The sequence below is a fragment of the Salvelinus sp. IW2-2015 genome, linkage group LG4q.1:29, assembly GCF_002910315.2.
Source record: "Salvelinus sp. IW2-2015 linkage group LG4q.1:29, ASM291031v2, whole genome shotgun sequence".
Classification (NCBI taxonomy): Eukaryota; Metazoa; Chordata; class Actinopteri; order Salmoniformes; family Salmonidae; genus Salvelinus; species Salvelinus sp. IW2-2015.
This window is the reverse complement of record NC_036842.1, coordinates 7,348,427-7,360,755: the sequence shown is the minus strand read 5'-3', so window position 1 is coordinate 7,360,755 and position 12,329 is coordinate 7,348,427. Positions and strand designations below refer to the sequence as shown.

At 41.4% G+C, this 12,329-nt stretch overlaps 1 protein-coding gene across 1 annotated transcript in view; it reads right to left on the bottom strand.

Moving 5' to 3' along the window:
- The window catches only part of LOC111961335 (spliceosome-associated protein CWC27 homolog), a 49,169-nt gene that overhangs the window by 12,316 nt on the left and 24,524 nt on the right, over positions 1 to 12,329 (bottom strand). The window contains exons 12-13 of the mRNA XM_023983513.2: positions 667 to 776; positions 190 to 302 (exon numbers count right to left, since the gene is read on the bottom strand). Coding sequence (XP_023839281.1) covers positions 190 to 302; positions 667 to 776 — 223 coding nt within the window. The remainder of the gene's footprint in view (positions 1 to 189; positions 303 to 666; positions 777 to 12,329) is intronic.

The following is a 12,329-nucleotide window of genomic DNA, read 5'->3' as shown; positions in this document are numbered from 1 at the left end:
TTTCAAATGTAAATGTTCCAAAGGTTCACATCATTGGCTTGTAGGCTGTGTGTGGAAGCCCGGAGATGCTAAATGTCTGGGATATTTTATGTTAATTAACGGTCAATTACCTTGAGACCGGCAGTCATTTGCATGACAATCACCGGCTGACAAAATATCATGACCGCCAGAACGCTAACCATAACGTACCATCCTTTGTCGTCGTCCTCTGCCAGCTCCTCTGGGGCCTCCTCAGGGGCCTCGGAGGTCTCAGTGATGGCTGAAGACAGCTTGGACTTGAATTGGTCCAGCAGCGCCATTGTCTACAAGACAATCAGCTTAACGGTCACTGGGAGATCTGGGTCACTAACAAAACAAAATCTTAAGATCTAACGCTCATCTAAGTCTTAGACTTTCACCTCAACCCCGTTGTATCAAGAAAAAAATGCACTGCTGGTCATTTATATGCGTTTGACTGAAAGACGTCATCATTAATGTCATCAACACTTATACTTACACTTATAATCCCAGAGCTCCAACTGACCTCAATGAGGACCAGTATGAAAATGTACGCACTAACTACTGAAAGTCGCTCTGGATAAGAGCGTCTGCTAAATAACTAAAATGTAATATGTGTAGAGAGTAAATGACAGCTGACACAGTTTGGAATAATGACTCCTCTGTTACCTGTGCTTCTCTGCTGGATCCCTTCTTCAGTTTCTGTTTCCTCATGTCTTCATATTTCTGCTTGCCCTCCAGGTACTCCGCCACCGCTTCGCTGCCTGGCTTCTTCTCTTCTATAGGGACACAGTAAGGTACTAGTTAGTTAACAGTCAGTTAATTGTTAGTTAATAGTCGGTTAGCAAACTTTGATATACTAAGGCATTGCCCCGCTGTCTGTCTGTCTTTTTGTCTTCTACAGGAAGTTAATACAGTTAGTTATTTAGCAGTTCATTTACAGTTAGCCTAGTTAATGTATCACATTAAGCAGTGACAATAGCAAAAAACACTATCAGACACAATGCAGAGGAAAAAACATCCAACATGTAAAAACCATCTGAAGCTCTGCGTCGTCATTAGTAAGAGATAGCTCAGAGAGAGGGACCCGTCATCGGGTCACAGTGACAAACACAAACTCAATTGATCTGATTTGAGGGAAAGATCCACTACTGCATGGCTAACAGATCCAGCAGGATGACTGATGGGCTCCGAGTTTAACAAGGAAACCCCTTTCTTCTGCCATGAGACCCCTCTCTTTCTGCTCTGCGTCAGARCCAGCCACATCCAACATAGTGTAAATGTTCCCAATGAAAAAAAAACGGGGGAAAACCGGCTGAATTCTTCAAATTCAGCCTTGAGACTGGATGGAGACTGCTCAGGGAAAGTATACCTCTGGGCAAGGAGGGTTTAAATGAGAAAACCAAGTGGCTCTACATTTTTGCCTCAAATAAGTGGATATACCTTGTATTATTCAAGCACAACAATACTTACAAAGGCACAGTAGTAGGTCTACTTAATACTTTAATTCGTTATCTGTACACTGAAATTAACCTTAGTAATTTGCCAAGTGAGGATACAGAATACAACATCAAAACACTGTAGAATGTAGTGCCCTTAATCCACCACCATATTTTACATTTACATCCTTATTTTGACACCAAACCCACCACTAGTGTGGTGACCAAAGAGCACTAATTTAATGTCATATGACCATATCACCGTTTCCAGTCCAAGTGCCAATGCCTTTTAGCAAACTCCAGGCATTTACATTTGCTGGATGAGTGAGTTCTTTGGCCACGCACACCAGTGGTGGGTTTGGGGTTGAAATAAGCATGCATAAGCAGAAATGAACCCCATACATACTGTACAATATGGTGGTATATCTTTAATGTCCTGAGGCCCTTGTTAAGGTCAACGGCATCATGAGCTTTAACCAGTAACAGCACATTTTAGCCCAAAACACGGTTGCCTTTGCCTGGAGGCTGAAACTTGGCCGCAAGTGGATCTTCTAGCAATAACCCCAAGCACATATCACAATTCCTAAAGAAATGGTTAATTGATCTCAAAATCACACCCTGATCTGTTTCACCTGTCTTTGTGCTTGGTCTCCACCCCCCCTACAGGTGTCTCCACCCCCCCTACAGGTGTCGCCCAAAAAAAGAATAGAAAAACCCTGGTTGTTAATATTATTGCACCCATTGACGTCAAGTGAAGAGGTGGTGCCATCTAATCGAGCTAAATGAGGCATAAGAGCAGTCGGATGCTAAGAGGTGATAGCATCAGGACTCAAACAATCCAATTATCAACATCTGACCCTGTGTTTTTATACCTGTGTTCTCTGTTTGTCTGTTCGCCTTATCTTGTCAGGTCTTACCAGCGTTCTTTCCCGCCTTCCTGTTTCTCTAGTTATTTCCTAGTTTTTCCCGGTTCTGACCTTTCTACCTGCCCTGACCCTGCCTGCCATCCTGTACCTGCCTGACTGACCTGATCACGAACCTCTGCCTGCCCTGTGTTTCTAATAAATCATCTGAGGACTGTACTATCCGCCTCCCATGTCTACATATGGGTCATCTCCTGAGTCGCGATAATCTCAGTCTGCGGACTTGAACACTATTGAAAACTTGTGGTTGGAATTGAAGAGGGCAGTCCATAAGCGCAGACAAAGGATATCAAGGATATGGAAAGATTATGAATGGAGGAATGGTCTAAGATCCCTCCCAATGTGTTCTCCAATCTCATGAAACATTTTGAAAAGGCTCAGTGCCGTTATCGTCGCAAGGTTAGGTATTGAAAATAGGGGTGTCAATAACCCCCCCTATTAAAAACACATCTATTTCTCTGAGCAATTGTATTAGTATAAAATATTATAATTTTCAATTTTTTTGAAGCATACAATATAGCTTAGTATTATTTATTTTATACAATCTTTTTTGCTCATCTTTATCAAGGGTGCCAATAATTTTGGACCTGACTGTAGATCATGGATCAAAGCGTTCCAACACTGTTTCCATACTAGGTCAAAATCCACATGCAGCCCTTGGGAGTGAAGGAGAATCTCCAAGCAATTCTATAAGCTAAAGTGGGCAATCTGCAGTTGAAACAATAAGCTGAGGGATGGGACTGAAGAAATGTAACCACTCTCAAATTCATATACAAAGCTATGGATGCAAGGACTGATCATCCATGATATCAAAATGATATTTTTAACAATGTTTTAAGGCTATATAGTATGCTTACATTTACTTTATTGACAACCATTGGAATAAAACAAAAACATGTGGGGTTCTGATGGGGTACGACAGTTAAACTAAGCTCATGAGGAATTTATTAGCAGTGATGTAAAGTACTTAAGTACTATCTTTAGCAGTGGTGTACTACTTAAGTCATTTTKGGGGGTATCTGTACTTTACTATTTATATATTTGACAACTTTTACTTTTATTTCACTACATTCCTAAAGAAAATGATCTACTTTTTCTCCATACATTTTCCCTGACACCCAATTCAAGCACTACTTCTCAATAGCACATCCCTGGTCATCACTCCTGCATCTGATCTGGCAGACTCACTAAACACAAATGCTTCATTGTAAATCAAATAAAAAAGACAATTGTGCCGGCTGGTTTGCGGAATATAAGGAATTTGAAATGATTTATACTTTTACTTTTGATACTTCAGTACATTTTAGCGATTACATTTTCCTTTTGATACTTAAGTATATTTAAAACCAAATACYTTTAGACTTTTACTCAAGTAGTATTTTACTGGGTCACTTTCCCTTTTCTGAGTCATTTTTTTATATTGGTGTCATTAAATAAATATGACAATTGGGTACTATAAGTTAAATTCTTCAATATTCAAATGGGTACATATCATTAATTTGTTCTTCCAATGGTTCATGTCTTTGCTTTGACATATTTGTGGAAATGAACCGTTCCCGACATGAAATAATTTGAAAGCTTTGCTGACTTACGTGACTGACTGGGGAGGTGAAGTGCAAGGCAAGCATAAGCAGGGCTCTGCCAAAGGTGCTTCCACAAAGTATTGACTCAGGGGTGTGAATAATGAGATATTTCCGTTTCATTTCATTTTCAAGAAATTTGCAAAAATGTCTAAAAACAGGTTTTCACCTTGTCATGATTGGGTATTGTGTGTAGATGGGTGAGCAAATAAAAGCATCCCTACCTAGTTCATCTGCACACTTACTTCCACAACAGCCCTCTGATGTCACAGACTGAGATGGCAGGCAGGCAGCCTCAGTCACCTGGCTTCTGGAGTTATGGTAACTCTGACTCGTGGGTAATGTCCCCAGGCCCCGACAAGACGGGACACACAGAGGGGACAAAACAAACAACRTAACGCGTCACGGACATACCTCCTGCGTCTGGGCCTGTCATCTATTAAGAGCTGCCATAGTACTGTACGAACGCTGCTGGCTGGAACACTGGGCCATTGTCTGAGAGAGGCTGGTATGTTTGCGACTTGATCATCCAGAGGGGAGAAATGGTATTCAGCACGTATTACACAAGTATGAGGCCTATTTAGCGCATCTTGAAATCATGATACTGTAACTGTACTTCACCTTTCACTACTTGGTGTGTATTAGAGGTCGACCGATTAATCGGAATGGGCGATTAATTAGGGCCGATTTCAAGTTTTCATAACAATYGGAAATCGGTAATTTTGGACGCCGATTTTTTTACACCTTTATTTAACTAGGCAAGTCAGTTAAGAACACATTCTTATTTTCAATGACGGCCTAGGAACGGTGGGTTAACTGCCTTGTTCAGGGGCAGAACGACATATTTTTACCTTGTCAGCTCAGGGATTCAATCTTGCAACCTTACGGTTAACAAGTCCAACGCTCTAACCACCCGCCTCACGAGGAGCCCGCCTGTTACGCGAATGCAGTAAGAAGCCAAGGTAGTTTGCTAGCTAGCATTAAACTTATCTTATAAAAAAAAATCTATCAATCAATCATAATCACTAGTTATAACTACACATGGTTGATGATATTACTAGTTTATCTAGCGTGTCCTGCGTTGCATATAATCGATGCGGTGCGCATTCGCGAAAAAGGACTGTCGTTGCTTCAACGTGTACCTAACCATAAACATCAATGCCTTTCTTAAAATCAATACACAGAAGTATATATTTTTAAACTTGCATATTTAGCTAAAAGAAATCCAGGTTAGCAGGCAATATTAACCAGGTGAAATTGTGYCACTTCTCTTGCGTTCATTGCACGCAGAGTCAGGGTATATGCAACAGTTTGGGCCGCCTGGCTCATTGCGAACTAATTTGCCAGAATTTTACGTAATTATGACATAACATTGAAGGTTGTGCAATGTAACAGCAATATTTAGACTTAGGGATGCCATCCGTTTTATAAAATACGGAACGGTTCCGTATTTCACTGAAAGAATAAACATTTGTTTTCGAAATGATAGTTTCCGGATTCGACCATATTAATGACCTAAGGCTCCTATTTCTGTGTTTTATTATGTTATAATTAAGTCTATGATTTGATAGAGCAGTCTGACTGAGCGATGGTAGGYACCAGCAGGCTCGTAAGCATTCATTCAAACATCACTTTCGTGCGTTTTGCCAGCAGCTCTTCGCAATGCTTCAAGCATTGCGCTGTTCAACTCCCGAGATTAGGCTGGTGTAACCGATGTGAAATGGCTAGCTAGTTAGCGGGGTGCGCGCTAATAGCATTTCAAACGTCACTCGCTCTGAGACTTGGAGTAGTTGTTCCCCTAGCTCTGCATGGGTAACGCTGCTTTGAGGGTGGCTGTTGTCRATGTGTTCCTGGTTCGAGCCCAGGTAGCGGCGAGGAGAGGGATGGAAGCTATACTGTTACACTGGCAATACTAAAGTCCCTATAAGAACATCCAATAGTCAAAGGTATATGAAATACCAATCGTATAGAGATAAATAGTCCTTTAATTCCTATAATAACTACAACCTAAAACTTCTTACCTGGGAATATCGAAAACTCATGTTAAAAGGAACCACCAGCTTTCATATGTTCTCATGTTCWGAGCAAGGAACTTAAACGTTAGCTTTCTTACATGGCACATATTGCACTTTCTTCTCCAACACTTTGTTTTTGCATTATTTAAACCAAATTGAACATGTTTCATTATTTATTTGAGGCTAAATAGATTTTATTGATGTATTATATTAAGTTCAAATAAGTGTTCATTCAGTATTGTTGTAATTGTCACTATTACAAATAAATAAAAACGTTTTTTTTTTTAAGTTTAAAAAATAATAATAAATCGGCCGATTAATCGGTATCAGCTTTTTTGGTCCTCCAATAATCGGTATCGGCGTTGAAAAATCATAATCGGTCGACCTCTAGTGTGTATGGCCAGTGGGATTTTAGCATGTAAATCTTGGTGGGGCAAAACAAACAACATGTGGGATGCATGCCAGCAAAGCCACWACACAACACTAAACAATAAATTAATTGCGCTATATAACGGTGACAAACAGTGGCCACAAACTGTTAGGGCCTACATAAAGCTGTCCCAACAGCAGTTCCAACACCTTACCACTGCTACACCTGCCCATCAGCGCAGTCTTGTCTGGCAGCGAAACRGTTAATTYAGCTTCATTTACTGCCTTTAAAAARAACATAGCTGATATGGCTGATTTGCTTAAACAAATGTACATCTCAATTGTCAGTAGAAACCACAAACTATGGCATAAGAGGACGACAAGCGGATAAGAAGGCAATCCGTAATTTCGAATAAGACATTAATGAGAGAGCTAGGACGGACATAGTCCTAGGCCGAATAAGAGCTTTTGGAGTGACAGGTCCAAAAAGGCTTTTCGCGAAAGCATAAGATTGCTATTATCGTGATGATAGCACAACAGTAAACAACAGAGAGAGTAGCATATTCTCAACACTTCAGGCACGACACCAAAACGCAGAAATAAAAATATAATTTTCAATGAATTTCATTGGGACACCGAGTCTAAGGGACTTGTTTTGCAGTTCCTACCGCTTCCACTGGATGTCACCAGTCTTTGGAAATTGGTTGAGGTTATTCCTTTGTGTAATGAAGAAGTACGCCATCGTAAAGGAGGGTCACTTGAAGTAAATTGTTTGAGAGAGGCACATTACCAAAAAAATTGCGTCAGTTTGTTTTCTTTTTGTATTGAACACAGATATCCCGTCTTCAAATTGATCGATTATTAACGTTTAAAAAATACCTAACGTGTGTATTACAAAGTAGTTGAAATGTTTTGTAAAGTTACATGTAACCTTTGATATATTTTAGTGTGACGTTGCGCAAGTGGAAGCTGTGTTTTCTGGAGATGAAACGCGCCAAATAAATTGACATTTTGGATATATATCGACGGAATTAATCGAACAAAAGGACCATTTGTGATGTTATGGGACATATTGGAGTGCCAAAAAAGAATTTCGTCAAAGTTAAGTATGAATTATATTTTTATTTCTGCGTTTTGTGTCGTGCCTGCAGTGTTGAAATAATGCTACTCTCTCTTGTTTACTGTTGTGCTATCATCAGATAATAGCATCTTATGCTTTCGCCGAAAAGCCTTTTTGAAATCTGACATGTTGGCTGGATTCACAACGAGTGTAGCTTTAATTTGGTATCTTACATTGTGATTTAATGAAAGTTAGATTTTTATATCATTTTATTTGAATATGGCGCTCTGTATTTTCCCTGGCTATTGGCCAGGTGGGACGATGGCGTCCCACCTACCCCGAGAGGTTAATTACCAACGGGAACATTCAAAACTGTAATATCTTAAGCTTCATGGAGTCGTGCTGAACGACGACACTATCAACATACAGCTGGCTGTTTATCCTTTCTGGCGCAGGTGTTCCACTAGCGACCCATCCTCGACAACATCCTGTGAATTGCAGAGCGCGAAATTCAAATTACAGAAATATAAATATTTAACGTTCATGAAATTACATGTCATACAACAAAATAAAGCTTAACTTCTTGAAAATCCAGCCTCTGTGTCAGATTTCAAAAAGGCTTTACGACGAAAGCACACCATGCGATTATCTGAGGACAGCCGCCCGCATACAAAAGCATGATTTCCCCCCCCCCCAACCAGGCAGGTGCGCCACAAAAGTCAGAAATACGCGATTTAATAAATGCCTTACCTTTGAAGATCTTCTTCTGTGGCACTCCAAAAGGTCCCAGCTACATCACAAATGGTTATTTTGTTCGATAAAGTCCTTCTTTATATCCCCAAAAACTCAGTTTAGCTGGCGCAATTCATTCAATAATCCACCGGTTTCCTCTTTCAAAATGCATACAAAATTAATCCCAAACGTTACCAATAAACTTCTACAAACAAGTGAACCAGCGTTTATAATCAATCTCAGGTACCCTACACGTAAATAAACGATAAAATGTAAGACTGAGAATCGTTATTGTCTTTACCGGAGATAAACAACAAAGAACGCACTCTCATCAACGCGGCATAAAAACACTACAGCCAAAATGAGAGCCACTTAGAAAATTACAAATTCTAGCAAATTTTCCAAAAACAAGCCTGAAACCCTTTCTAAAGACTGTTGACATCTAGTGGAAGCCCTAGGAACGGCAATCTGGGAGGATTTTGCCTCATAGTAAACATGACAGCCATTGGAAACAGTGGTAGGCTGAAATTTCTTTGGGGGGATGGTTTGTCCTCGAGGTTTCGCTAGCCATATCAGTTCTGTTTATACTGACAGACATTATTTAACAGTTTTAGAAACGTTAGAGTGTTTTCTATCCAAATCTACCAATTATATGCATATCCTAGCTTCTGGGCCTGAGTAACAGGCAGTTTACTTTGGGCACGCTTTTCATCCGGACGTCAAAATACTGCCCCCTAGCCCAAAGAGGTTATACGCTGTATCGGCAGGATAGAATAGCGGCGTCTGGTAAGACAAGKGGCGGCTGACTATGTATTTTTGKAAATAACAGCTGGTGCACGATATCAAAGGAAGTCTCGAGCTATCGCYCGCCTGAGGTAGTGCAKCTCATGATAAGCTGTTTACATACCACCACAGTCAGAGGCTGGCACTAAGACAGCATTGAATGAGCTGTATTTCGCCATAAGMAAACAAGAAAACTCACCCAGAGGCGGCGCYCCTAGTAGCCGGGGACTTTAATGCAGGGAAACTTAAATCCGTTTTACCAAATTTCTATCAGCATGTTAAAWGTGCAACCAAAGGAGAARATKTAAAAATAATAATAAACTCCGGAGCACCTTTACTCTCCACACACACAGACGCATACAAAGCTCTCCCTCGCCCTCCATTTGGCAAATCTGACCATAATTCTATCCTCCTGATTCCTGCTTACAAGCTAAAAAATTAAAGCAGGAAGCACCAGTGACTAGATCAATACAAAAGTGGTCAGAGGAAGCAGATGCTAAGYTACAGGACTGTTTTGCTARMACAGACTGGAATACGTTCCGGGATTCCGCCGATRGCATTGAGGAGTACACCACATCAGTCATTGGCTTCATCAATAAGTGCATTGATGACGTCGTCCCCACAGTGACCGTACGCACGTATCCCAACCAGAAGCCATGGATTACAGGCAATATCCGCACTGAGCTAAAAGGCTAGAGCTGCCGCTTTCAAGGAGCGGGACTCTAACTCGGAAGATTATAAGAAATCCCGCTATGCCCTCTGACGAACCATCAAACAGGCAAACCGTCAATACAGGACTAAGATCGAATCGTACTACACCGGCTCTGATGTTCGCCGGATGTGGCAGGGCTTGCAAACCATTACAGACTACAAAAGGGAAGCACAGCAGAGATCTGCCCATTGACACGAGCCTACCAGACGAGCTAAACTACTTCTATGCTCGCTTTGAGGCAAATAACACTGAAACATCAGAAGAAGACTCAAAAAATTGTCAAAGACTCCAGCCACCCTAGTCATAGACTGCTCTCTCTTCTACCGCACGGCAAGTGTTACCGGAGTGCCAAGTCTAGGTCCAAGAGGMTTCTAAACAGCTTCTACCCYWWWRSMMTMMKRMWCMYSWAYWCMWAWKSMWAYSSMKACYMWKWSTATTKSYMYYSCTCCCCCTCTTTTACACTGCTGCTACTCTCTGTTGTTATCATCTATGCATAGTCACTTTAATAACTCTACCCACATGTACATATTACCTCAACTAACCGGTGCCCCTGCACATTGACCTGTACTGGTACCCCCTGTATATAGTCTCGCTTTTTTAACTCTTTACTTCTTATTCTTATCCGTATAACATTTCACTGTAAGGTCYACACCTGTTGTATTCGGCGCATGTGACGAATAAAATCTTATTTTATTTGACATGTCATTGCATACTTAGTTGGGTGTTGCTAAGGCAGTTCAGATATTTACCATGTTTGTAACGAGTCATACATTTTAATGTGAGTCATGCTACTGCTAGTCAGTTCAGCCAAGATGTTAGTTAGTAATGCTAGTCTGGTGGAGCTCACACATATTATTCTGTTCATATTGTCTGTATTAGTAGAGGCTGGTGGGAGGAGCTATAGGAGGATGGGCTCATTGTAATGGCTGGAATGGAATCAATGGAATGGTACCAAACCCATCAAACACATTTGACTACGTTCCATTGATTACACTGAGCCCTTCCTCCTATAGCTCCTCCYACCAGCCTCCTCTGGTCTGTATATGCTCATAGTCATGTTTATGGACATGTAGCCCTTTTTAGCCTGTAGCTTTCCTTGTGGCCAGTTACTATTCCATCTAGKTCGTGGTCTTGTGCGCATGCGCAGATCCCAGTTAAAATTGCAATCACATTTCAGTTGCTAGTCCAGCTACTTTCTTTCTCATTACATTGTTGCTTATCAGCAGTCATTCTCTGTTGTGTACATTCATTCGACCTGTATGCTGAATTGTGTCTAGTCCTATAATTGTGGTATTACTTTCTGGTCATTMTAGTGTTTATAGCAATGCACAGGCATTAAGTTATCACTGTATCCTACCTGGTATAAGCTATTCCCTAGCACTCATACAACATTATGCAGTATGTGCATTATGTCTAGCTGACCAAACTCAACTCCATGGTGAAGGAAGTTTGATGAACTCCACCAAAGGAGTTGAGCAGAGGACAGGCTTTGTGGAATTCATCTCCGACTACATTGATTCGCCCAAGGTCACCTCCATTATATCTTGCCTATACTGCTATTCCGGAGATGCCCTGTATCTGTCATTTCTTTCGATTCCTGCGTAGAACCACTTTTATACACTCTCACTACTCTGTGAGAAGTCAGTACTCAACCTGGTGTGGTAAACCAATATCTGCAATAAACCTGTTCTGAAGACTTCTGACTTGTTCTTGCCGGACAGCCCTGTGGCGGCTGAATCCTGTCCACTGGTACCTATAGTTCTCTACTAGCCTTTAGTATTATTCTGTAATAATGTTGTCTGTTTAGAGTGAAAAGGCTTTTTTTATGCTGTCAGTTCACTTTATAAACCTAATTGAGTAACAAAAAGCTTAAGCCCCACAGGGTATTTGGGGTTGGATGGCTATCATTATAAGTCCAGAAAACCATGCAATTACTCATTTCACAAGGTATTTAGGCCACAAATACTCCAAATTTGTAGCAATCATCGGAATCCCCTAGCAAAGACTGGGGCCACACTCTCTCACTCTCCACAGTCCAGGCCTCTTCCCCAGAGTCAACATGGAAGTCTGCTCTGCTGCTCGAGGTGCAAATCTTTCCCTTTGATTTACGATAGCAAGAAGTGATCCCTTTCCATCTTTCCCRTTCACCCCTTGCGCTCTGCCCCCTCGCAGCAGCCCGGGACTTGCAGGATGCTGAATRATGATTCCCTTGGGCACTAACACAAGGAACACACGTCGCCCTCTCCAGCTGTTGTCACTAACTACTATCTTTGAGTTTGATGGCCATTCTAACTACATTCTTCCCCCTAGCTATCACCTCGGCCAGAGAGAGCTACAAATCACAGGCCTGATGTGTTAACGGGGGGGGGGTTGTTGTGAATGACAGACTCCTCTTCTTTAGGGGCGGAAGCTCCTCCATTTCTCTTTTCCTCTTTAACCAATCAACGCTTGTTCAAGACGAATCGCTTTCAAAGGCCTGGGGCAGTCAAAGCCGTGTCAAAAGAAACCCTGTTTCTCATCGATCAGCACACTCATCAGAAATAGTTCAGAAAATGTGTGTTGTGAGGCCGCCTACTCCTCCCGCTTTCTATCCATCATAGTCATTGCCGTCACAACAATAAAATAATGCAGACTCCAGCTGTGAACTGAGTGATGTGGATCTGAGTTTCCTACATATTGCCKCCCAAAGAGGTCACAACTGGGAAACCCAACACCACCA